Source organism: Symphalangus syndactylus, chromosome 5 (genome assembly GCF_028878055.3).
Source record: "Symphalangus syndactylus isolate Jambi chromosome 5, NHGRI_mSymSyn1-v2.1_pri, whole genome shotgun sequence".
Taxonomy (NCBI): Eukaryota; Metazoa; Chordata; class Mammalia; order Primates; family Hylobatidae; genus Symphalangus; species Symphalangus syndactylus.
The window spans coordinates 134,887,796-134,915,225 of NC_072427.2; the positions used below are offsets into that span (position 1 = coordinate 134,887,796).

Below are 27,430 nucleotides of genomic sequence, written 5' to 3' on the forward strand. Positions count from 1 at the left end.
AGGTATTAGCTCTCAAATGGCTCACTCTAAAACTGGTAATTACCCGAGTCCCTTTAATTCTTTAAACACTGAGAACAACCATTATATATTAACAGGAAAGCCTACCACGTATCTAATTACAAGTATTTACTGACACCTGTAAAAATCATTGTTCTTTGATTTACCAAGTTAAATGGTAAGCGGTTTAATAAACGTGTCTAATTCCTGTTACTAGTATAGCAACCAAACAAAGCATTCATTTCTAGGGGGAGGAAATACATTCCTTAAGCCCGTTTAGATCTAATCTTGCTTCAGCTTATTTTCACATTATCTCACTCACACTGTGTTCCATTCAGGCCACACTACACTTCCAGATCCCAGGATATGCCATTTTCTTTCTGAGCATTTGCACATATCTTTTTCCCAACTACTTTTCCCTAGCTAACTCATCGACCTTTGGTTTCATCAAGCCGTTGCTTCCCCTTTAAGATACTTTATCTAACTTCCTCAAGACAGCTAGATGTCCTCTCTGTGTGTTCCTATAGCACCTTATCATCCTCTAAATTTAGACTTATCCCACTTTATTGTAAATTCTTACTGCCTGACCCCACCACCACCATAAACTGTTTACTTAATCTCAGGGATTATTTTTGTCTCCCTTTGTATCTCCAATGTTTAGTAGGTAGTAGGTATTCAACAAAAATGTGCTGAACGAAATAGGAAGTTGGTGGAGCATGAAACTCCCCTGAAGTCCTTCTAAAGATTTTTAGATTCATTGTCCAGGGTCAGGATCCTCCTGTATATTGTGACAGGGGTTTCCTCTTCATGGAAGTTGGAAGGAAGAATAGGGTGGAATTAAAGCTCCCAGGGGAAATGGAAGGAACCAGTATCTTTATGGTTCTTTAAACATTTTGTAATTCTAGATGTGGTTGTGCAATACAAGTTTCTTTGTGTCATTTTGTTATTGGAGCAGGGAAGGTATCTACTTATGCAAATCTTATTTAGGATTTGGGTAGATTAATTTCATTATTCTATTTCCCTTTTTGTTCATCTTTGAAACTTTCTCTGCATTGTTTTGTACCCGCTTTTGTGACAGACTTTTATTTTCTTCTCTGTCTCTTTTAAAATTCTTAATAAGATGAATTTAAAAAGTACCCACTGTAATACCATACTGTTCTTTGGTCTGTGTAGTTATCATTATTAATTCAGTTATCACTGATTGGACATTAAAGATATACCAGATACTTTGCATATTTTATTTCTAATCTTCAAGAAAACTATACAAGGTAGATATTACTATCCCTGTTTTACAAAGGGAGTATAAGATGCCACACTCTATCAACTTAATCACACTGTATTGAATTATAAATTTATATTAAAATAATTTGTTTTTTCATTATTCCTAGAGTAAATGTATTTAACCAATATGTATTGTGCATGTTACAGGCACGTAATGGGCTTAAATGTTGTGGGGATTACAGAGATGACTCATACATCCTTGATCTCAGTTAGTTTACAGGCTGGATGGGGAAATAACACTTGTGCATACATAACCAAAAAGTAAGGTAGAACCTGTGAACTTCTTCTAGGTGTTCTCAAAATCCCAACCACTAATATCATATCAAATATAAAAATAAGCTCACTAAACATGTTCGGTGACTGAAAGAATGTCTATGTAAATTCAGAACCTGTATTTATATAGACTCTTATCTGTGTAGGACTCTTATCTATGTATGATGGAAAGAATCATGGTAGGCTCCATGGACAGTGTGGTCTTTGAGCAGAACCCGGGTACAGTGTAGATCCCAGAGGTGAGGAAAGGATATTTCAAGGGAGCAAGTTGTATAAGCAAGAACGTGGAGGCAGGTGAGTGTGGGGTATGGGATGGTTAATGCACAAGGGAAGCAGTAATGAGGCAGATGAAAATACGGACCAAAGTTCCATGGGGAGGACGTTAAGGGATCAGCTATAGGATGTGGGTCTATTTAGTCGGCAAAGGTTTTACTGAACCATAAAAGAAAATTTTCTTAGTTGTATACAGAACAAAGAAAATAGGACAATCCCATTTGGATTTTGGAAGAAAAAAAAGATGTGCTACCAGCAATCTTTCAGTGTTGGAAATATTTAATAAGTGTATTGAATTTTTTTTAACTTTCTTCCAGTTAAAACCTTAAAAAACAAAATAAAACAAAGCAAAAGTATCTCATAATGGGTAGGGTAAATATTGTTACTCTCAATATCAGACAAGGTGAATAACTATTTTAGTCCCATTCTTCTTTTGCCTGACCTGTGTGTCCAGTTTCAAGACAAATTGATTTGGCATGGTCTGACATTTAATAAAACAGTGCAAAGTGGGAGTAAAAGAAAAATATTTTTATTTGGACATGATGTAGAGAAATTGTCTGGACTTCAGAGTCAATATACCTGAGTTTCAGTCCTGAATCCATCCTAACTATGTGATCTTAGATAAGTCAGCTCATTTTCTTTCTTTCTTTTTTCTTTTTTTTTTGAGACGGAGTTTCTTCTGTCGCCCAGGCTGGAGCGTAGTGGTATGATCTTGGCTCACTGCAACCTCTGCCTCCCAGGTTCAAGCAACTCTCCCATCTCAGCCTCCCAAGTATCTGGGATTAGAGGCTTCCGCCATCATGCCCAGCTAATTTTTGTATTTTTGTAGAGACGGGGTTTCACCATGTTGTCCAGGCTTGTCTTGAACTGACCTCGTGATCCACTCACCTTGGCCTCCCAAAGCGCTGGGATTACAGGTGTGAACCACCGCACCAGCCATTTTCTTTCTTAAAAATTTATTATCATTTCTTAATTTCAATAGCTTTTGGGGTACAAGTGGTTTTTGGTTACACTGATGAATTTTACAGTGGTGAATTCTAACATTTTAGTGTACCTGTCACCCAGGAAGCGTACATTATATCTGATTGATAGTTCTTTATTCCTGGCCCCCTCTCACCCTCCCCCTTCTGAATCTCTAAAGTCCATTATATCATTCTGTGTGCCTTTGCATAACTCATAGCTTAGCTGCCCCTTGTAAGTAAGAACATACAGTTTTCAGTTTTCCACTCCTGTGTTACTTCGCTTAGAATAATGGTCTCCAGCTCCATCCAAGTTGCTGCAAAAGACATTATTTCGTTCCTTTTAACGGCTGAGTAGTATCCCATAGTGGGTAAATACCGTATCTTCTTTATCCACTCATTAGTTGATGGGCACTTAGGTTGGCTTCACACCTTTGGAGCTTTGAATTGTACTGCTATAAACATATGTGTGCAAGTGTGTTTTTCATATAATGACTTATTTTCCTTTGGTTAGATACTCAATACTGGGATTACTGTATCAAATGGTAGATGTACTTCTAGTTCTTTAAGGAATCTCCATATTCTTTTCCATAGAGGTTGTACTGATTTACATTCTCACTAGCATTATGTAAGGATTCCTTTTTCCCCACATTTACACCAATATCTATTGTTTTTCTACTTTTTTCTTTTTGAGACGGAGTCTCGCTCTGTAGCCAGGCTGGAGGGCAGTGGCGTGATCTTGGCTCACTGCAACCTCTGCCTCCCGGGTTCAAGCGATTCTCTTGCCTCAGCCTCCCAAGTAGCTGGGACTACAGGCACACGCCACCATGCCCAGCTAATTTTTTGTATTTTAGTAGAGACGGGATTTCACCATGTTGGCCAGAATGGTCTCCATCTCCTGACCTCATGATCCGCCTGCCTCAGCCTCCCAAAGTGCCAGGATCACAGCTGTGAGCCAGCACACCCATCCTGTTTTTTGACTTTTTAATAATGGACATTCTTGCAGGAGTAAGGTGGTGGTATCTCATTGTGGTTTTGATTTGCATTTGCCTGATGATTAGTGATGTTGAGCATTTTTTTCATGTTTGTTGGCCATTTGTATATCTTCTTTTAAGTAAATATCTATTTATGTCCTTTGCCCACTTCTCAATGGGATTATTTATTTTTTTCTTGGTGATTTGTTTGAGTTCCTTTTAGATTCTGGATACAAGTTCTTTATCGGACGTGTAGTTTGCAAATATTTTCTCCAATTCTGTGGGTTGTCTGTTTACTCTGTTTATTATATCTCCTGCTGTGCAGAAGCTTTTTAGTTTAATTACAATCCATTTATTTATTTTTGTTTTTGTTGCATTTATTTTTGGGATCATATACCAGTTAAACTCCGTCATTTTGTCTGTTAGTGTACATACTTAAGCCCACTCACCCAACTTCTGAGATCTTATCTGGAAGCTGCTGATCATCAGTTTCAGGTGTTTCCTACCTATTGGGAGTCTACCTTTCCCTGGTGCTGGCTATGACCAGTTATTATTTTAGAGAGACAATTTAACAACCACCTGACCATCAGCTGATAGTTGCCTGATAATTCTTGGTCGGGGGGCTAGGGGAGTGGAGGCATGGGGGTGTGGGTTGGGTTGGGGGGGCCCTCTCTTCCCTGCTCATGGTTGCCTAGCTACTCATTCTAGCACTTGGAAGCCTAACTCACTCAGGTTACTCAAGGGTACCTATGATTTCATGTACTAGACACAATGAGAAAGGTTAAGATAAACGTAGTCACCAAAATTTTCCTGTTGGTACCTCCAATTACAGTAATTTAGTTATTCTCATTATTTTTTTCACAAAGTAGTTGTGAGAAACCAGAGAATACACTCAGTAAGCTCCCTGGCAGTAAGGTATTCTCAATCTTTACGTATTTGATTCCTTACTGAGCTGCAAATACCAACCTAAGGAAATAATGATGAATTTGTTTAAATGTTTCACTTTCATAAGAAATTGAATGAATAAACTTCAGAGTAAAATCTACAATTAATGTCTGCTGTATCCATATAATAATCTTTGTGTTATAGAGTCACTCTAACTATGTTTTAATCCCTAGCACCAGAGGTTGTTGGGTTACTATTCATAATTCTTCTTGTTTAATTCCTGGGAATTGTATGCTACCATAGGCAATGTCCTTGAACATCATATGCACTCATTAAAATTTTGTTAACACTAGAAAGAGAGATGGGGGAGTTGAAATAAATTATAATGTTAAATAACAAATCCATATATGTAATATTTATAAACCTAAATATAATGTTGATATTATAAATTGACATATTATAAATTACATATTTTGTTATACATATTTATATCATATATAGGTGTGATGTGCAATAAAACTGTAGACTATTGTGGGAAATTTTTCAAATAAGTTTGAGAGATTATAATTTAATTGTACCTAAGTCAATTTGAAATGTTAGGTTTGAGTCCACTTTGAAAGAAGGACCAACAATTGAGCATCACAAATATAAATTTATATATTCACCTATTTATTTCAATATGTAATTCATGATATAGAATTTATTATAAATATATTTCCCTGCCTGTATACACTCACTACCACTACCACTTACCACCACCAACAAAAGCCTCTATAATTTGGTAACCTAAGGCACACTTTATAAAGGGAAATTTTAACGTAGAAATGTAAGTCAATGAGTCAAATTTCCACTTAGATTGAAATGCTTATTTTTTCTATTTTTTTAAAAAGTACAAGTTGAGTGTCTTTAGAAATGGCATAACGCAGCATGATGGCAGTTTATCTGAATTAATGCTACTTCCAAAGCTACCTAACTCAAAGTCAGGGAAAAGCAGCTATTCATAAGAATCTGACTCAAAGCAAAGCACTTCATCTTCTGTCCAACATTGCAGCTGCTATCAAAAAACGTGTATCATACACATAACCTCGGCCAGAAATGTCCAATATGTTAAACAAAGGAAATAATTCTTATATAGTAAAGAGTTTCCAGAAGTCTGTGGTCTTTTAATTGAAGACACAATTAATAGAACAGAAGTTGTTTTGCAATACCCTGCATAAGAATATGACTGAGGTTTGCTGAAAGCCACTTAAACGGAATAAAGGGCGTATACATTTAACAGAAGCTCACTGCTGCTAACACACAATGAAACCCCCATGGATACAAAGCGGTTTTATATTTTTAAATAGCCTCTTAGTACCAGCAAGCACAAGAAACAATAGACTTTAAAAAATATTTTGACTGAGTCAGGAGCAGGATTTTATTTCTTTGTTTTTAAAACAGCATCCTATCATTTCAGAAGTCTACTGCAAAAAGGAATTGCTTAACAGGGGTACTGACAGTTACTAACTTGCTTATCAGGGGTACTTACAATTACTAATTTTCTTTCTTTTTTTTGAGATGGAGTCTTGCTTTGCCACCCAGGCTGGAGTGCAGTGGCGCAATCTCGACTCACGGCAACCTCTGCCTCCTGGGTTCAAGCGATTTTCCTGCCTCAGCCTCCCGAGTAGCTGGGATTACAGGCATATGCCACCACCCCTGGCTAATTTTTGTATTTTTAGTAGAGACAAGGTTTCACCATGTTGGTCAGGCTGGTCTCAAACTCCTGACCTCGTGATCTGCCCGCCTCGGCCTCCCTAAGTGTTGGGATTACAGGCGTGAGCCACCGCGCCCGGTCCAATTACTGATTTTCTAGTGTCAAGAATAACTTTATTATTAGTTGTTTACAATTTACTGAGGTTCAAACTACCGTTTTCTCCTTTGTTCTTAAACCTGTGCCACTGAGATATAGGTCCCGAAATGACTTGTTTATGTTTTAAAATAAAAATCTATAGCAAAAACATTTCATTTTAAAAGATACTATCTTTTTATTATGGGACCTTTGTTAGTACTACATATAAAACAATCTTTTGAGAAGGTATATGTCCTAGCAACAAACATCGGATACACAGACCATATATTCACACTGGAGATGAAAAGGGCACTGTTAAATTATACAGGAAATCACTAGAACATAAAACAATAACTATAGAGTTACATTGTCCTCTAAAGGGGCAAGTAATTCAGTGGCTCTCTCTTTAAAACCTCTACTGCATTCCTCTTGCCATATGTATTGGATCCCACGTTGGTAGATGGGAGAATGGCACCAAAGTTGTTGCTGGAACGAACTAAAAAATTTGCCAGGCGCTGCGTTGCACACGTGGCAGTGTTGCATTTCCGCTTTTCCACCTGATGACTGGTAACATGGAACAAACGTGAAAAGTTAGAGCCTTAGAATTTTAGTTGGATCCAGTAACGTGACATCAAATACCTTGTATTGATGAAAACCAAAGAAACAATTTTCACTTAAGTAACTCAGTGTTTTGGTTTGCAAACACCTAGATGACTGAGGTTTTTTTTTTTAACACCTTGAAATGACAATTGAAAATCATATAACATCTTTCATTACAGTCAATGTTGCACTTCTCAGTTAAAAGTCTTCCTTTGGAAATTCAGAATACATTACGTGTAATCAAAATAACAGTGTCTTTGTCTTACATTTTTAAAAATCTTGAAGAATTTTTTTAATATATAAAAAGAATTTAGAATGTAAAATTTATATGTAATCTGAAATATGAAGAAATTTAAAAATGATTCTTTCTACATCTTTCCAATAAGAATAAAGCAATAATTACTTAATCTTTAAGTTCCTTGAGATAATTGAATCAGGAGTGTTATGCAAGAAATGTCATAAGGGAATTCTGCAATATGCAACACATGGATTAACCTTGAGGACATTAGGTTGAGTGAAAGAAGCTAGTCATAGAAAGATAAATACCACTTGGTTCTATGTATATGAAGTATTTAAAATCGTCAAATTCATGAATTAAAGAATGGAATGGTGGTTATCAGGGGCAAAGGAGACGGGGAAATAAGGAGTTACTAACCATTGGGCGTAAAGCTTCAGTCAAGCAAGATGACTAAGCTCTAGAGATCTGCTGCCCAATATCTTGCACATAATCCAGAATAATGTATTCCATGCTTAAAAATTTGTTAAAAGGGTAGATATCATGCTTCGTTCTTACCACAATAAAATGAAATTTAATAAAATAAAAAAGAATGTCATAAAAAGTACGTCAAAAAAAGAGAATATCATAAAGTCTCAAAAAGAATCAAATCTATCGCCTGCTCAAGTAGTCTATTGCAATGTGAGAGTTTTATTACTTTTAGCATAAATACATTTTCCTGCTTGGATCTCATACCTTCAAGATTTTAATGATAAGACTATGTTAAATGTTAAAACCAAAAGACTTTTTATGTCAATGGTATTAATATTCATCACATTTTTCTAGCCACCTGGAGGAAGTGCATAATAATACTTATAAACTCAGAAATCATAACCACACATTAAATAATTCATTTAATTTTAACTTACGTTTTTATTTGAAACATTTATTTGTATACCAACTCCATTTTTTTGACAGTCTTTTGTTTCAATGTGCTTTCAAAACAATATTGGAAATGGATGCAGAATAATAACATTGCTCCCTCTTTGCTGATTATTAGGAAAGTTACAGAAATGTCTTAGTTTTCGGCTCCATAGAAATCAAAATATTGGTGAAACTTAGGGTAAATGGAAAGTGAAATAGTTATAGGGCTAAAAACTCCATGTCCAGGAGCCAGTGGATATGCATAATCTGGGACTCAAATGCAATGGATTTATCTCATTGTGTTTACCTTGTGTGGGGAGTATTTAATTATCTCTGTCTCTAAGTAGAGATAGCCTAAGAGTAAATATTTAATAATCTTATGTGAAACTGTTTGTTTTTTAAATTTTACTCCCATATTTCCTCCTAAGTACAGAAAACTTCTTACAGCATTAGGTGAACTGGATGCGTGTTGAATGTGAGTGTATGCTGACAAATTTTTGAACAAATTATCTGGGCAAAGGAAACCACTTTGGGATCTAATTATTTAATCTATATCAATCTCATTCACACTATCTGTTCAATTATTTATTTTTGAAGGTACTGTAAATATGACCAATGTACATTTCAAAAGAGTGATTTAATGCTTTAAGGTTTGAATTAGTAATTTCATACATTTGCATTGAATTCTAAAATACTAACTTTTCTTGAAAAACAGTAAAAATGGGAATTTGGCCCAAACATCTCAAAAAAAGTAATAAAGGAAAATTATGGGTCAAATTAAGAAGGTTCAAAGGTAATATCTGTTCCAAGATATGATTAGCATATCACTGAAGCAGAGTGTGAAATACTTTATATGCTAAATGCTGAGCGGTATTTTGATAATTGGTTGGAAGGTCAATAATATAATTTAAAATTGTTCTAAATAAAATGTTACCTTATTTGAGTTAGCTAGATGGGTCATCATTCCACTTAGAAGAAATGGTAAAAGCATTTATATTTTCATCATATTTGTGAAATTGCTTTTCTAAAAAATACTTTTCATCTAAATATACTATTCAGCATATATAAGATTCTATCTAAAGCAATCTTTAGGATGGAAAAAGATGTCTGAAATGGTTAATAAAAGGCATTACCTCCCTGGTTTCAGGCATTTTTTTCTCATTGACTACGTGGACAGGTAACATACGAGCTAGTAACAAACATTAAAGCTGTTGACCACTTACAGGCACATACACACATGGAAATTCTTGACTTTAAGAGAGTTTAAACAGAGATGACAATAAGCCAAAGTATAACTCTAAATTGCCTCTCTTTTAAATTGTCTCTCCAGAGTTTTCAAAAGGGCTTTAAAGTGAGTCCCTGTTCTCAGCTCTTAACATTCATCTGTGGAAGCATGTGAGCTCCTGCAGGCAGATCCAGTGATTACATCTTGGCATCTATGTAATTATATTTTTAACTATCCTTTGATTACCTGATAGGCAGATGCTTTCAAGGGAGTGTAAAAAAGTTGGTGGGAAAGTATGTGATCCTTTTATCCTATTTCATACATTTACAAATTGAAAATATCTCAAATGAGATGATTAAATTTTATGAGGAAAATGACATTGAATAATATTAGTCTTATTTTTAAAAATGAGTTTAAAATTTGACACATTTTCCACATAGATTTTCCTAGCTTTCTGCGAGATATGTAGAATAGTACATGATTTTAACATCTCAGCATGATAAATCATACTCCCTTTAACAAATGTTCAAACATACTCATTTCAGGCAACACATTAAAAAGCAATTTGAAGAATGTTTTACAAGATTTCTGATAATTCAAAGTTAAAGATTGTGAGACTAACATAAAAATAATTTTATAATAAGTAATATTATATTACATATTACTCTATTTCTAAGTGAAGTTTCTTTCATAATAAACAAACATCTATAAAAACATAATGGGCTGGGTTCAGTGGCTCACTCTTATAATCCCAGAACTTTGGAAGACTGAGGCAGGAGGAAGGCTTGAGCCCAGGAGTTTGACACCAGCCTGGGCAACGTGGGGAGACCCTTTCCCTATAAAATAAAAATAAAACAATTAGCTGGGTGTGGAGGCAGGTGCCTGTGGTCCCAGCTACTTGGGAGGCTGAGGTGGGAGGATCACCTGAGCCCAGAAGGTCCAGGCTACAGTGAGCCATGATTGTACCACTGTGCTCCAGCAGCCTGGGTGACAGAGAGAGAGAGAGAGAGAGAGAGAGACGCTGTCTCAAAATAAAATAAAAAAAGAGAGGGTAAAGGTGCTTAGTAAATTTCTATATCTATTGGAAGAAAGTATCAAGATATAAACAGATATACTAGGAAATACTACTGATTTTCCTGTCATCATTCAGATATTCTGCTTAACAGAAACTTTATGTCATTTCAAAAGTTATTTTTATCCAAGAAAAAGCAAATAGAAAATTACAGTCAGTTCTGAGAAGAACACTCTGTAAACTAAATAACTCTTGAAATGACAAAAAGCATCTGATAATGATTCTTACTATTTATTACAGGTAGGTGCTGTAGAAATCTTTGCAGATTGCTACGGGCTTCCAAGAAAAACTACCTCGAAGGAAAACAAAGACAAGATGACGATCATTCTAATGAGAAGAGTTATAATATGACAATGCACACTCTTTACAAAGGTAAACTTAATTCTCTTGGTGTTAAAGAGTGTGTAAGTTCAGTCCCATAAGACTATATGGAGCAAAACTGATTTAGGCACAAACAAATCCTCACTATATTATTTATGACTTATGCACATATTTGAACTTAATAACACTTTAAATAAATGGAAAGTTACAGTTTTAAAGTTTCAGTTTGAAAATTGTAACTACTCTTCAGAGTTTTAAGTGACATAGTTTTTAGATTTCATTAATTACCATTTAAATGACATGAAACCTTCCATAATAAGCCTTCCTAGGAAATCCTGACATACATGCTACCTACTGAAAGTAATTTTAAAAAGTATTAAGTTTATAGCAGCTTAGAAGTAATATGAAGAATAACTTTTTATAAATCTGTTTCACTCACAGAATAGCTAGCTAACAATATAGAATAAATCCCCCAACAGCAAACGGCTTTTTAACTAGTTCTTTTAGGTTTCAATTCTTAAAAACATTAATTTGCTCCTGATTATTTCTATACATTTCCATTTCCACAAGATGTAAAAGTTTTTAACATTTCTAGAGACATTTGAGGAAAACAAAAATCTAAGTAAATATACAAAAAGAATCCACTTGGTATAAAAATATATGCTTTAGTTAAGTTTCTCTGGTTTGTTTCAGTATCAGGTTAATATAGGAGAAATTACTACTTTTTGATTTCTTTCCTGCTTCATGTTCTGGCTTTGCCCCTCTAAGTTGCAAGAGCATATTTCTTGACAAAACTGGAATTATCCATTCCTGTCTGTCAGAAGTTCCATCAAAGATATTTATTTGCCACTGGTGTTATTCTTCAAAGAACACAGAATTCAAGGAACAGTGGAATAGCTGAAGGTACTGTTCTTAAGCACGATCTAGTCAGAAATCTAAGGCTGTTAGTTATTTGACAGTATTTAATTCTAATATTCCCACACTTTACAAAAGAAACAGGATTTTAAAGTTACCAACCTTTCAATGGGTGTAGCTTTCAGATGGTTTAAGGCAACAGAGAGCACGATGAGAAATACTTGCAGCTTTAGGATGCACATTGCTTCTCAAATTTTCTGCAAAGAATAATACAGCACTGAAATCGAGAGATTTCTTACAGTTCTAATTGATGTAATTTTAAATTAGAGCCTAGTTTTTAAAAGAAACATCTTTTTAAAACGTAATTTACAAGGATCAAAATTTTTATTGATATAGTCCCTTAATACTGTCCACTTTTCAAGTAATTTCGAGATTTTTACTTTCCCAATTTCCTTCTCTAAGCAATCTGAACATTTATATTGTAATACATTCTCCCTTTAGCCTTTCTTTGAAATAAACCGTGAAGTTAACACCAAGTGTGCATTTCTCTAAGTAAATAAAACTTTCCCAGAAATAGGAAATTCTTTACCTTTTAATGTTTCAATGTCAGCAATATCAGCAAATGCCTTTGATAGAAAGAAAGCTTCAAGAAAAGAGCCCAGGCTTGTATCCACTGGAATATTTACCCCCTCATTTGCTAACTAGTAATCTAGCTCTTATATACCCCTCACGCCTTTCTCAGCTCTGACATCAGGCAGCTCAGAGAGCCTCTGTCATTAATTTCCATCCCTATAGATAGAAAGTACCTCACAGGCAGCAGAAGCAGATGGGTCATCATTACATTAACTCATCAGTAAATATTAACGTAGCAAATACAGAGTATCCTTGTGCAGTTAATGGCGTGTCATACACAGCAAATTTTGAATTTGCCATCTTTGTAAGACATGAGTGAATTTTCAAGAATTAAGTGTATGCTATGGTAAGGAACTGATAGAAAGGGGTAAGGATAACAACAAATGTGCATATATGCAAACAGAGAAATCACAGACTTTTGGTATATCTAAACCCAAGGGACCGCAATGGCTGAATCCCATGAAGCTTCAGAAATAAATGGAGATATAAGGGGAAGGTGTATAAAAAGGGCATAAAAGAGAAATCAAAAGTCATTTACAGTGAGGTGAGGGGAGATGTAAAAGCATAAGAGTAATGGAAAACCTATTCTGGTAGGGATTATTCTAGGTACCAGAGATATGACAGGGAACAAAACAAAATTAGAATGAACAATTGCTACATAACCAAATGAATAAAAAATTCATTTTTCAGCACTTACATAGAGATCCATAATTATATGTAGTCAAGCAGTTTTTGGATGACTTTTTCCATTCATTCGTACACAGAAATTTTACAATTATTTTGAAAGATTTGTTTCCTGTTAGTTTCATGAGAACATTATGAATGGCTTAGCTCAGACAGTACTTCGTAGTTTGTCTTTTAAAATGATTTGCTTTTTAAAATTTTCTCCAAATTGCTCTTTCTTTTTTTGTATTTCTTTCTCTCTTTCTTTTTTTTTTTTTTTTTTGAGATGGAGTTTCACTCTTTGTTGCCCAGGCTGGAGTGCAAGGGTGCCATCTCGGCTCACCATAACCTCCGCCTCCCGGGTTCAAGTGATTCTCCCACCTCAGCCTACAGAGTAGCTGGAATTACAGGCATGCACCATCATGTCTGGCTAATTTGGTATTTTTAGTGGAGATGGGGGATTCTTCATGTTGGTCAGGCTGGTCTTGAACTCCTGACCTCAGGTGATCGGCCCGCTTCTGCCTCCCAAAGTGCTGGGATTACAGACGTGAGCCACCGCACCTGGCCTCTTTTTTTGTATTTCTAAATTATATTTGGTATCTTAGTTATTAATATAACAACTTGATGTCATGTAAAGCAAATAAAAGAAATTTCAATTGTCAGTGAAAATGTGCATGCCTGTGTAACCTTAAAAAAATTGAAGTTCTCTAACTAGAAACATTAGTTCATTGATTTCATATACTTCTTAAAAGCTTTGTAACATTGTTTGAAGGTGTTTGGTAGAGATTTCAGGAGGAAAGAAATAAACTTGCTTAGAATCCTTGTTCTAATTATTCAATGATGCTACAATTTTAATATTTCTGTGAAATTTACTGATATTCTAAAAGAAAAAAAAAACAAAAGAAATGGAAGGATAATGCATTTCCATAAGAAGATAATGTACTTAACAAGGTGAATATGAGGTAGGAGGCAGGACTAGACTCCAGAGGCAGGGCTTGAACACCAGACCAAATTGATAGCTAGCTAAAACGGGGCCAATGGAAAGCAGCTTTCCATAAGACACACCCCCTAGTGTGCCATGTCAGTTTACCATTGCTATAACAACACCCAGGAGTTACTCCCTCTTTCCGGGGCAATGACTGGATGACCCAAAAGTGACTACCACTTCCCTTGAAATTTCTGGGTAAACCACCCCTTAATCTTCATGTAGTTAAAAGTGGGTATAAATATGACTGCAAAACCGCCCTAAGCTGCTACTCTCTGCATATGGGTTAGCCCTGCCCTGCAGGAGCAGTCACAGAGTTATAAATGCCAGAGCTGTAACACTGCCTCTTCAATAAAGCTGTTTTCTTCTACCTCCAACGTGCCCCTGAACTCTTTCATGAACAAAGCCAAGAACCCTTGAGGGCTAAACCCCACTTTGGGTCTCACCTGTTCTGCGTTAAATACAGTGATGTAGAAAGCATACTAGGGCCAGTGACATTAAATAAGGTTCAACATCAAACATCTAGTTAATGTTGAATCCTGGACCAAAGCTTAGCTTTCTGACTCATGGTCTAGTGTTCATTTAGACAAAAATACTTGCTTATTACCTATATTGTTAGTTATTCTATTTTCATAACTTTTTTTCCTCTAAGATGTTAAGGGTGCCAAACATAACATTCAGAATGGATCCTCTCTTACCCTAATGTTATAAGCAAAATCTTCTATCTAAGAAAAGAACAGGAAGACCTGGTATTTTATAAGGACTGCCATATGTCAGGCACAGTCATATAACTGATATGTGATATCTCACTTCATCTCTGCACCTCTATGGTGGTTATCATTTGCCCTAATTTATGGATAATGAAAATGAGATTCAAAGAGTATAAGTGACTTGCTTAAGGTTACAGAGCTACACATGAGCAGAGTGAAAGACAAATTCTCATCTGTCTGATCCAGGATATTTGTTTCTTTGTTAAAAAGGATCTATGTTTTCATATTCTGAATTGCTAATTGCTTTCTCTAAGTTGTATATCTTGTTATAACACCTTGAATGATTTTGTTATAGCCAGATGTGACCTTATGCTGGTCTCGTATAATGTTTAGTAAAATCAACATCTATCCCAATCTCAAATAGCTTCAGAGTTTACATGCTCCCTATAGCACGAATGAAAGTGAAGGTATGTGGATATTTAGATTATCTTTACAGGGCATAATCTCCTTTCTAAAGGACAAGCATCACTGTCACTATCTTGGTATCCCCTCTAGCCTTGCTAAGTCAAAGTGTGAATAAGGTGCTGGCAGCTTTTGCATCACCTTGGAGCTAATTAGAAATGCAGAATCTCAGGCCCCACCTTGGATCCACTCTATCAAAATCTGCATTTCAAAAATGATCTTTCCTTAGTGATTGCATACACACTACAGTTTGAGAAAAACTGTCCTGCATCTTTAAAACATCAGTCTGGATGTGGAATAATATGTGATACCTCACTTCATCTCCACACCTCTACGGTGGTTATCATCTGCTCTAATTTATAGATAGTGAAACTGAGATTCAAAGAATATGAGAGACTTGCTTAAGGTGAAAGAGCTACTCAAGGGTAGAGTGAAAGACAAATTTTAATCTGCCTGTCCCAGGATATTTGTGGAATGAATTAGAGGGTGGCAAGAGTAAAAACAGGAAATCTACTAGCAGGTGATGTCAGTGAGATGATGAGGCCTTAGACCAGGATGGTTGCTGAAGAGTTAAAGAAGTAAGTGACTCCAAGTCATATTCATCATCATAACATGATTTGACGATGACGTAAATAAAGGGAACAAATGAGAAGAGATTGAAGATAAACATGAGTGTCAGTTTAGGTTATAATTCATAATATGTATTAATGAGCTTCTTCCTATCAAATTTTAAAAGTAAAAGATGTTTTATATATCATTTTAAAAATAATTTTTACATTTTATCAAATTTGTATGTGGGCACTCAGTTTTAACTATTTTAGCTGTTTCTACATTTCAAAAATATCTACTTCTCTGGACACTCTTGATTTATTAAATTTACATTTTATATGTTGATATCCCATATTAGAGGACAAAGATTCAGCTCTCCTCACTTTTCTTCTCTACCACGATCCTAAAATAGTTTAATAGATTTTTTGAATTATATGAATATTAGGTGTACATCTTTTTTCTATTTACATTTTAAAGTGTTTCTTGTGGGAACTTTCAAATATATATAAAATTAGAACAATTGTCAACAAATGATCTATCTTGCTCACTCTATATTCCTACCTACTTTCCTCCCACCTCCCACTGTATTATTTAAAACAAATCCTAGGCCAGGCGCAGTGGCTCACGCCTGTAATCCCAGCACTTTGGGAGGCCAAGGCGGGTGGATCACGAGGTCAGGAGATTGAGACCATCCTGGCTAACACTGTGACACCCCGTCTCTACTAAAAATACAAAAAGAAATTAGCTGGGCATGGTGGCGGCAGACGCCTATAGTCCCAGCTACTAGGGAGGCTGAGGCAGGAGAATGGCTTGAAACCGAGAGGCGGAGCTTGCAGTGAGCCGAGATCACACGGCTGCACTCCAGCCTGGGCGACAGAGAGAGACTCTGTCTCAAAAAAATAAAAAAATTTAAAAAAGAGATAAAAATAATTTTTTAAAATTTACTATTCAAAATTTGCAAAACTAAATAGAGTAAAACAAATTTACATTTTGTCCCTGGATTGATGTAAGACAAAAACATTGCGTGGGAAAGCTGGAGTTGAGGACGAAAGAGATTCTGAGAATAAAAATCCCTGGTACATAGCCAAAATTTCAGTCAACTTCAGATTTTCAAGGGCTATAAAGTAGGTAACCTCAAGCCACCGTCTCCAACAGACAAAAGGAGCCAGGTAATATCTGTGTTCCAGGGAGAAAGAATAGAAAATTGGCTGAGTTCTATCACTGACGAAACTTAGTGGGAAGGAGGGATCTGGAAGGTGGGAGGGTGGAGGGATACCGGGCTTGGGGGGTGGGGAGGGGCCGTGCTTCAGCCTCCCCCCCACTGCCCCTCCCCCTCCCACTGCCCCTCCCCCTCCCACTGCCCCTCCCCCTCCCACTGCCCCTCCCCCTCCCACTGCCCCTCCCCCTCCCACTGCCCCTCCCCCTCCCACTGCCCCTCCCCAACAAAGGAGCTCTTTGTGATGTGAAGGCCCCAGCTCTGTGACACAGGCTTGGGCCTCAGTCCCTACTCTCCGCGGGAGTGCCCAGAGCTCAGTTGCTTGAAAGCAATGCGCCTATTCACATGGAGAATCTTCCCTTTCCTCTAAAATTACTTAGCGCCTCATCGCTAAACGCCCCCAGCCCCACACCATGGGTGTTGGATATCCTCCTCACCTTGGTGTTTGCCCTGGCGTTCTTCTTCCTATTACTCCCCTACTTATCTTACCTCCGTTGTGACGACCCACCCTCACCATCGCCTGGGAAGAGAAAGGTAAGGAGCCCTTAGTCCGGACCCACAGAGCTTGATTCTCTCCTTTGTTTTTATTATTAGTTCCACTTTTCCAAATCCAGTGGAGAGAGACTTCTGCGATGGGAAGTCTCAGGAGAGACCAGAACATCATTCCAGGGAGAGGCAAGGCAGCCAGGGGTTGGTAGTGGTAGATCGTGTACAGGGATTTCCATCCCAAGATCTCAGTCCATCTGTGGGGGAGCGCAGGAGGCGTGAAGGCAAAACCAAACCCATGGACCCAGCAGCCAGGACCGGTCATGAGATGGGGGAGGTCTCTGGTCATGAGACACGGGAGGTCTCTGTCCGAGGCCAGGCCCTGAGCCCTGGCTCATCAGCCCCTTCCTGCAGGTGGCTCGGGGCCCAGCCTCCTTTGTGTGGGGTGATATGAGGCCTGTGCTGGGCCCCCGAGGGCCTCCCGCTGGGCCTGGCGTCTCCTCTGGTCTCTTGGGAAGCAGAATCCTACCTCACAGCTCAGTGGTGCCTGCGGGCCTGAGTCTGGGTGTTCCTGGAGCAGAGGAGCAGGGACTGATGGCGTCCATGGTGGACCTCATATTGAAAATCCCTCTGTGCGTGTGTGTGTGTGTGTGTGTATGTGTGTGTGTGTTATTTTTATTTTATTTTATTTTTTTGAGATGGAGTCACACTCTGTCGCGCAGGCTGCAGTGAAATGGAGCGATATCGGCTCACTGCAACCTTTGCTTCCCGAGTTCAAGCTGTTCTCCTGTCTTAGCGTCCTGAGTAGCTGGGGATTACAGGTGCCCGCCACCATGCCTGGCTAATTTTTGTAGTTTTAGGACAGATAGGGTTTCACCATGGCCAGGCTGGTCTCAAACTCCTGACCTCAGGTGATCTACCCGCGTCGGCCTCCCAAAGTGCTCGGATTATAGGCGTGAGCCACCACGCCCGGCCCCCTCTTCCTGTTTTTATAAGAAGAAAAGCAGTTTATCATCCATTTAAACATGAGTGGGATTTAAACATGAGTGGGAGGAAGCACACAGAGCTCCCTGAGCAAGACAGAGAGAGCCATGCGGTTCGTGAGTGCATCGTGCTGCGGCTGGGCTGGGGGCGAAGAGGGAGAGCTGGTCCTAGCTCCTCGCCATTTCTTGTCTCCCAGCGTCATCTTGTCTCCCCACGTCATCGTGTCTCCCAGTGTCCAGTAGGGTGGAGAGGGAGGCCCAGACACAGGATGAAAAACAACAGTCTGAGAGGTAAGGCTCTTCCAGGGCACACTAGAGTTAATTTGATCTCATCTGTCTGGGAGGGAACTGACTCTGAAGAAGTCAGTTGAAGAAACCTGAGGTGTGGGCTCCTAGGAGGGAAATCAGAACCCTGGGTCCTTCTCAGATTCCGTGCTGGAATGAAGCCATGGTGGGCCAGGGACTGAGCGTTACCCAGCAGGGGGCAAGTGTGTGTGTCCTGGGGAGACCAATGCCTGCCTGGATGCGGTGGGGGGTGAGGGGGCCTCCCGCTCCCTGGGAACAGCTGTTCAACTCTGCTAAGGCTGATTCCTCTTTGAGATCACCCCAGTCCTTTTTCCACACAGGGCAGTTGTGAGGACTATGGGGGTGGGGGGCCTGTGTGTGGAAGCCCTTTGTGAATGACAAAGCCCTGTCCTCCATGCCTTGCTATTACCATTGGGGCCATGTAGCTTTGGACACAGATGGATGGGTTCCAGGGTCTAATTTCCCATGGTCTTCCCTAAAGAAACATACACTCAGCCTCCCGTGAGATCCCAGGCCCCTCCCTCACTGCCCTAACCTGGTCTGATTTCCAGCTTGTAGAGAGTGCCCCAGAGGCCTGGAGGAGACTTGGGACCTGCTTTCACAACTGCAGAGGTGAGGCACTTCCCCTTCCCTGCATCCTTCCTACCAGGGCTGGGATGCGACCCCAGGGCCATAGGCAGCCTGGAACTGACCTGGGATGGGGAGACCAGGGGGACAGAGGATGGGAGTAAAACCCTGGGGCGAGGGGTAGCAGGAGAATTGGGTGGTCAGGGTGTGGGGTGGTGGAGTGGCTGTGACCCGAGCGCCCACTCTGCCCTCCGAACCCACCTGCTCCTGGCTGTAGCTTGTGCCTCCTGTCTCCTGCAGCCTCCTGGGGCCACACCTTGGAAAAGGTGACTGTAATTGGCTCTCCGGTCCAGATCCCCCAGGTGAGGTGGGCAAAAGAGCACCTGATGGAGCCTCCTGGTCCTCTCATGAGCCTATTGAAGACGCTGCTCCCATGCTCTCCCAGTTACCTTCCCCAGATCTTCGAACCGAGCATCCTGAGGATCTGGTCTCCACCCCACCACCAGGCCCAATGACCACCTCAGTCTCCTCTCTAAGTGCCTCCCAGCCACCAGAACCTTCCCCTCTCCTAGAATGCCCCTCACCCGAGCCACCTGCACTTTTCCCTCACCCACCACACACCCCTGATCCTCTGGCCTGCTCTCCGCCTCCTCCAAACGGCTTTACTGCTCCTCGCCTGCGGGACTCCACTCTAACTCCATTTCACCATGACTCAGGGGCACTTCCACTGGGCACCGTCCCTCAAAGCTTGTCTCCAAGTGAGGATTTGCCGGCTTCTGTCCCAGCTATCGCAGGCCTTGGCGGCTCGAACAGTCAAGCTTCTGCCTTCTCCTGGTGGCAGAAGACTACCAGAATCTCGTGCGTCTGCAACTCATCAGTCCACAAAAATCATCTTTCATGCCAAAGGGAGATTACAAGGTCCCCACTGCTTTCCCTGGACCAGCCCCTGTCCCATGTGGGGCCTGAGCCCCAACCCTGTATTTCATCCACACCCCAATTCCGGCCCACACCTACGGCTCAAGCTGAGCCTCAGGCCGATCTTCAATCCTCTTTCCCAGTCCTATCTCCTGCTTTTCCATCCCCGATCAAGAACACTGGAGTAGCTTGCCCTGCATCGCAGAATAAAGTGCAAGCTCTCTCCCTACCTGAAACTCAGCACCCTGAACGGCCTTTGTTGAGGAAACAACTAGAAGGTGGGTTGGCTTTACCCTCTAGCGTCCAAAAATCTCAGGACATCTTTAGTGTCTCCACTCCTAACCTTCCCCAGGAAAGACTGACATCCATTCCGCCTGAGAACTTTCCAGTCGGTCCTGAACTCCGGAGACAACTGGAGCAACACATGGGGCAACGTGGAAGGATCCAAGAGTCTCTGGATCCGATGCAGCTTCGGGATGAATCGCCAGGGACAAGTCAGGCCAAGGGCAAACCCAGGCCCTGGCAGTCCTCCACATCCACAGGCGAAAGAAGCAAGGAGGCACAGAAGGTGAAGCTCCAGCTAGAGAGGGACCCGTGCCCACATCTGGGGCAAATTCTGGGTGAGACCCCGCAAAACCTATCCAGGGGCATGGAAAGCTTCCCAGGGAAGGTTCTGGGGGTGACATCTGAGAAGTCAGAAAGGAACTTGAGGAAGCCCTTGAGGAGTGACTCGGGAAGCGATTTATTAAGACACACAGAGAGGCATCATATACAACACCTCCTGAAAGCACACATGCGCAGGAAGTTGAGCCAGACCAACGAAGGCTTGATCCCTGTGAGAGTGCGTCGATCCTGGCTTGCTGTCAACCAGGCTTTTCCCATGTCCAACACCCACGTGAAAACCAGCAATCTAGCAGCCCCGGAAAGTGGGAAAGCCTGTGTGAACACAGCCCAGGAGCATTCCTTCCTTGAGCCGTGCACTCAGCAGGTGCTGGGAGCCCATATTGTGAGGTTTCGGGCCAAATACAAGTGGGGTCGACCCCTCAGGGTCCTCAAGCCCATTCAGTGCTTTAAACTGGGAAAGGTTTCATCCTTGTCCCCTATACGGCTTGCCAGTCCCTCCTCAGCCACCTGTGAATCTGGGGCTGGCTCAAAAGTTGAGGTGGACACGTTCCTTGGAAAGCCACCAATGGCAAGTCTGAGAAAGCAGGTGCTGACCAAAGCATCTGTTCACATGCCAGACAGTCTTCAGGCCTCCTCACCTGCATGCAAACAGTTCCAGAGGGCCCTGCGAGGGATCCCATCTTGGAATGGTCATGGGCCCTTGAAGGCTCCTCCAGCTGGACAGGAGGGCAGGGGGCCATCTAAGCCCCTCACACACAGCCTCACAGGCAGCACCCAGCAGAGCCGGAGCTTAGGAGCCCAATCTTCAAGGGCTGGAGAGACCAGGGAGGCAGTGCCACAACCCAGAGTCCCCTTGGCAACCTGTATGCTGGCAAACCTCCAAGCCACAAGTGAGGATGTCCGTGGTTTCAAGGCTCCAGGGACCAGCAAAAGCTCTCTACTCCCTAGAATGTCTGTCTCCCAAGATCCAAGAAAGCTGTGTCTTAGGGAGGAGGTTGTTAGTGAATTTGAACTTGGAAAGGCCACGACATCAGAGACCCAGCCTCAAGTTTCTGCCGCTGTTGCGCTCCTTCCAGATGGGCAAGCATCTGTTCTGCCCCATGCTTCAGAGAATTTGGCTTCTCAAGTGCCCCAGGGCCATCTCCAGAGCGTGCTTACTGGGAACATGCGGGCTTCCCAGGAGCTATGTGACCTCATGGCAGCCAGAAGGAGCAACCTGGGGCACAAGGAGCCCAGGAACCCAAACCGTCAAGGCTCATGCAAGAGCCAAAGGCCGATGTTTCCCCCTACTCACAAGAGGGAGAACTCTAGGAAGACCAGCTTAAAAAATGATGAAGAAATGCTTCAAGGATTGAGGACTCCTCATCTTACCCCAGGCAGGAAGACAGAAGACACCCGTCAGAATGAAGGCGTCCAGCTACTGCCATCAAAGAAACAGCCTCCTTCAATAAGCCACTTTGGAGAAAACATCAAACAATTTTTTCTGAGCCTTTTTTCAAAGAAAAAAAGGAAGCCAGCACCAGTCACTGCCGAGAGCCAAAAAACAGTAAAAACCCGACCATGCATGTACAGCAGCAGTGTTGAAGCTCAGCAGCTCATGACAGCAGTTGGACAGATACTGGAGAAGAAAATGTCACTTTGCCATGGGCGCCATGCCTCGAAGGGAAATCAGCACCAACAGCAGTTTTAAGCCCCAGTCTGTGGATTTCCCTGCAACCACAGGCACCCCTTCTACTCAGAACACAGCAGAATGCTGAGCTATGCAGCCAGCAGTCAACAAGCCACTCTCAAGAGCCAGAGTTGTCCCAACAGAGACAGGAAAATCAGAGAACAGCAGCCCTTGAAAAGTGTCCGGTGCAACAATGAGCAAAGGGGCCTGCGACATCCCCAGCCCTTGCTCCCCAAGAAAGCTGAATCCCCAGTCAGTCCCCCTCAGCACTGGCCGAAGATACCCGGTGCCTCCAGCCACCATCACCACTGTCCAAGGCACTGTCTTCTTCAGGGAGGCATCTAATTTTTTCAGTCACAAATTCTTTTTTAGCCTTCCCTGGAGAAAAACAAGTCCCCAAGAAAAAATTCTATATAGAGAAAAAGTATTTTCTCCCAAAGTGCGGGGATTACAGGCGTGAGCCACCGTGCCCGGCCTGAAACGTTTATTTTTAATTTATATTTATTTGCATGTCAATTTAAAGTAATGTGCCATTCAGATCATTTTTGTAGTGTGCCTTTTTTTAAAGAACATGCTATGAATGCTTTTCCATATTAATAATGTTTTACCATGTAACTTTAAATAACCATATTTTATTCTTGTTGTATAGTATAAACAATTCCATAATATTGGATATTTAGTTTTTTCTCTCTTTTTTTGTACTTTACTAAAACAAAGCTGTGGTGACTATTCCTTTGTACAATCTCTTGTCAATTTTTTTCTTAAGTTATTCTAAAAAGAATAACTTAACACTTTATAGTCTTAAGACTATATACATTTTTAAAGATTTTATGCTTATTACTTAATTGCCATTGAAATATTTATACTTTCATCATCAGTGAGCAAAAGATTTCTACCAATGTTACCTATCATAATAAAGAACCCTTTGACAATTTGATAATTGGAAAATGGCAACTAATTTGTATTTCAAAATTTATTTTTAATTCAGCAAACACTAATGTGCATCTCCTCTGTTCCAGTCACTGAATATTGGGAAGGGGAAGTGATTCAGAGGTGAGCAAGGCAGATCAAGTTTCTACTTTGATGAACTTAAAGTCTAACAACTTTAAACAAGTAGCAATTAAAGGTGTGATGATAAAGAGCATTTAAGGTTATGTTCTAGGTTCAGGGTGTTAGATTAGGCCTCCTAAAGTGGCACTTACAGATGAATTGAAGTTAGCCAAGGTGGGAAAGGAGGGCAATGCAGGGAGGCACAGAAGTAAATAAAATCTTTCCGGACTGGCCGATGTTGGAGAAATGGAAGAAAATAGTTTGGTTAGTGCGCGGACTATAACAGAATGATTCAAAATGAGGCTTGAGAGGTAGTTAGGGGTCAGATCCCATAAGGCCTTGGAAGGTATGTTAAGATTGAGGACTTCATTTTGAGGATTAGATGTTTCATTTTAAGAAGATAATTCTGATTGAAGTTTGAGAATTGAGTACAAGAGAGCAAGGATACGTATGGGGAGCCCAGATGGAAGGCAACAGTGTGGACCACAACGGCTTGCAGTGTATATTATTCAGAACTCTTTGGTTGCAAGTGATAGAAATTTAACTCAAGCCAGCTTAAGGAAAATGGAGAATTTGTTGATTCTTGTAACCAAAAACATGAAAAGTAGAAGTTTCATCTGGGCCTCTCAGCAGAATAAAAACCCAAGACTCCAATGCTCTTAATAGTCTCTACCTTTCCCCCTCCCCAACTTTCCTGTTCTCTTCTCTTATTCATATTTTTTCTATCCTTCTCTTTATATCTCAAACTAATTACCTCAGACTGACTTCCTCCACATGGCTGAAAACAAGGCCAGAGGTGACTCTTGTAATACAAATATTATTGCCTCACCATCTGGAAAGGGACAGATCTTCTCTCCTCCCCTTTTAAAAAATAGATCTTAATTTTTACAGGAATTTTAGGTTTACATTAAATAGACTGGAGGTATACAGATTTCCCATATGCCTCCTACCCCCACAGCTGTATATACTCCTCCATTAACATCCTCTACCAGAGTAGTACATTTGTTGTGACTGGTGAACCCACCCTGACCCATCATTACCACCCAAAGGCCGTAGTTTACGTAAGTTGTTCATTTCGGTGTTGTATAGTCTGTGGGTTTGGACAAATGTATAATGACATGTGCCCACTGTTACATTATTGAGTAGCTGCGCTGCCCTAAAAATCCCCTGTGCTCCTTGGAAGATAGGATGACTATTAATAACAAATGGCTGAATTGAATAGATATTAAATTTAAATGATAAAGATGTCTTCTGGCTTTGATTTCTTGTGGTTGATAAACGGCTCAAAGTGCAATGGAAAATGAGGGTGAGGATGATACAGAATGTGGTGTTATAGAAGCCAAAGGAAGAGAACACTTCTTAAAAAAGAGAGTAAAAAAAGAATGAGATCCAGTCATTTGCAACATGAATGGAACTTAAGATTATTATGTTAAGTGAAAAAAGCCTGTCACAGAATGGCAAACATCACATGTTCTTTCATTTATTTGTGGGATCTAAAAATCAAAACAGTAGAACTCATGGACATAGACAGTGGAAGGATGGTTACCAGAGGCTGTTAAGTGTCATGGGGGGCTGTGAGGGAGAGGTGAGGATGGTTAACAGTTACAAAAATAGACAGAATGAATAAGATCCACTATTTGATAGTTCAACAGGGTGACTATAGTCAAAAATGACTTAACCATAAATTTTAAAATAACCTAAAGAGTGTAACTGGATGGTTTGCAACTCAATGGTTAAATGCTTGAGGGGATGGATACCCCATTCTTCATGATGTGCTTATTTTAGGTTACATGCCTGTACCCCTTCCCATGTACCCCATAAACATATACACCCACTGTGTATTCACAAAAATGTTTTAAAAAAGGGAATGGTCCTCATTGTCCATTGTCCACTATTGCTAAAAGATGGAAAAACAGAAAGACTAAAATGTGGATGCTGAATTTAGCAACACTAAAGTTCATTGGACTTCCTGATAAAGAAAGCATAGCACAGTGGTTTGGCTGGAAGCCACAGGGGTTGAGTAATGAGATGAAGAATTAAAGATGGCAATTACAGGCATTTCTATTAAAAGTTATTTGAAGTTAATTATTTTAAAATCATTAATTGGCTTGCTATTTATTATTTGTAAATCTGTTTCTATTTTTTGTCCATATTTCCATTGGTGGTATCTTTTACTTTTTGATATATAAGTGCTATTTATATAATGCAATTAAATTTGTTCTATATGATTCAGTTTTCCCCAGCTTCCTTCTTTCTTTCTTTCTTTTCTTTCTTTCTCTCTCTCTCTTTCTTTCTTTCTTTCTTTCTTTCTTTCTTTCTTTCTTTCTTTCTTTTCTTTCTTTCCTTCCTTCCTTCCTTCCTTCCTTCCTTTCTTTCTTTCTTTCTTTCTTTCTTTCTTTCTTTCTTTCTTTCTTTCCTTCCTTCCTTCTTTCTTCTTTCTTTCTTTCTTTCTTTCTTTCTCTCTCTCTCTTTCTTTCTTTCTTTCTTTTCTTTCTTTCTTTCTTTCTTTCTTTCTTTCTTTCTTTCTTTCTTTCTTTTCTTTCTTTCTTTCTTTCTTTCCTTTCTTTCTTTCTTTCTTTCTTTCTTTCTTTCTTTCTTTTTCTTTCTTTCTTTCTTTCCTTTCTTTCTTTCCTTCCTTCCTTCCTTCCTTCCTTCCTTCCTTCCTTCCTTCCTTCCTTTCTTTCTTTCTTTCCTTCCTTCCTTCCTTCTTTCTTTTCTTTCTTTCTTTCTTTCTTTCTTTCTTTCTTTCTTTCTTCTTTCTCTCTCTCTCTCTCTCTTTCTTTCTTTCTTTCTTTCTTTCTTTCTTTCTTTCTTTCTTTCTTTCTTTATTGCTCTTTAACCCAGGCTGCAGCAGTGGCACGATCTCGGCTCACTGCAACCTCCGCCTCCTGGGTTCAAGCAATTCTCCTGTCTCAGCCTCTGAGTAGTTGGGATTACAGACACGCGCCACCATGCCCGGCTAATTTTTGTATTTTTAGTAGAGAGGGGGGTTTCACCATGTTGGCCAGGCTGGTCTTGAACTCCTGACCTCAGGTGATGCACCCCCCTCCCCAGCCTCCAAAGTGCTGGGATTACAGGCATGAGCCACCGCACCTGGCCCCCAGATTCTTAATTTACTATTAATAGACTTTATTTTATTTTCTTGGTTGTTGTTTCTCTAAATTTTAACTTTTTGATATAGGCATTCTGCCTCTGGTTTTGTGTTTAGAAAGGCTTATAAACAGGCCTCCATCATGGCTTATAAATAGTTACAACATTTTTGTCCAGAACTTTTTTGGAATTTCCTTTGGGGTATGGAAGGAAGTAGAAATTTAATCTTTTTTCTAATTTTTTCTCAGCAAGTTTTCTTTAAAGTTGCTTCACTTTAAACAATAAGTTTCTTTTTAATTCAACTTATCAAAAGAATGACTCCTCTGTATGTTAAAACACACTTCATCTTACAAAACAATGCAGTCTTGACAGATGGGCTATAAATAGTGGCTTTTTTTTTTTTTGGATGTTTGAAACAAATCCGAACATAGACTCAGTCATGTTACTAAGAGTTTTCACAAGGAGTGAAGGAAATGTTCTTCTTTATGTAGGTGGATTTTCATTGGAAATTATTGTTTAACACAAATGAGCCTACTATTAATGGCACCAATGGTGTATGTACAGCTTGCAATTCATCTTGTTTCCAAATGAAGTACACGGGAAGTGTGAGTGTTACTTTTATGGGGCAGTAGGGCAGACAGTCTCAGTTATGTCCACAAATTCAAGATATGTAGTATTTGATGATGTTGGAGGCTGGGTCACACAACATGTCAAACTCCAATCAAAGGAAAATTACTTGGGAATCTATAACTAGGTACTTATCATTCCTGGGAGGGTGTCTATGCCAGTGGCTTTTGCTGAAGCAAGGACAAAAGTCATTTTCCTAATCATTGTTCCACGT

The 27,430-nt window shown here is 40.0% G+C and overlaps 2 protein-coding genes across 2 annotated transcripts; one reads left to right on the plus strand and one right to left on the minus strand.

Moving 5' to 3' along the window:
- Positions 1-5,288: 5,288 nt before the first annotated feature.
- IAPP (islet amyloid polypeptide) lies at positions 5,289-12,373 on the minus strand. The gene is made up of 3 exons (XM_055280425.2): positions 12,271-12,373; positions 11,844-11,938; positions 5,289-7,034 (listed from the first exon to the last, which is right to left on the minus strand). The coding sequence occupies exons 2-3, from the start codon at positions 11,921-11,923 to the stop codon at positions 6,845-6,847; spliced, it is 270 nt and encodes an 89-aa protein (XP_055136400.2). The 5' UTR covers positions 11,924-11,938; positions 12,271-12,373; the 3' UTR covers positions 5,289-6,844.
- Positions 12,374-17,188: 4,815 nt separating this feature from the next.
- LOC129483275 (putative spermatogenesis-associated protein 31C1) lies at positions 17,189-22,988 on the plus strand. The gene is made up of 4 exons (XM_063640753.1): positions 17,189-17,433; positions 18,566-18,659; positions 19,226-19,286; positions 19,542-22,988. Exons 1-4 carry the CDS (start codon positions 17,245-17,247, stop codon positions 22,468-22,470), a joined length of 3,273 nt encoding a protein of 1,090 aa, XP_063496823.1. The 5' UTR covers positions 17,189-17,244; the 3' UTR covers positions 22,471-22,988.
- Positions 22,989-27,430: the final 4,442 nt, after the last annotated feature.

Coding starts and splice junctions, on each gene's coding strand:
- IAPP (XM_055280425.2), bottom strand. CDS start 11,923: ATGTGCATCCTAAAGCTGCAAGTATTTCTCATCGTGCTCTCTGTTGCC. Junction 7,035..11,843: donor AAAGCTACACCCATTGAAAG/GTTGGTAACTTT, acceptor CCATGTTACCAG/TCATCAGGTGGAAAAGCGGA.
- LOC129483275 (XM_063640753.1), top strand. CDS start 17,245: ATGGAGAATCTTCCCTTTCCTCTAAAATTACTTAGCGCCTCATCGCTA. Junction 18,660..19,225: donor GAAAAACAACAGTCTGAGAG/GTAAGGCTCTTC, acceptor TCTGATTTCCAG/CTTGTAGAGAGTGCCCCAGA. Junction 19,287..19,541: donor CTGCTTTCACAACTGCAGAG/GTGAGGCACTTC, acceptor TGTCTCCTGCAG/CCTCCTGGGGCCACACCTTG.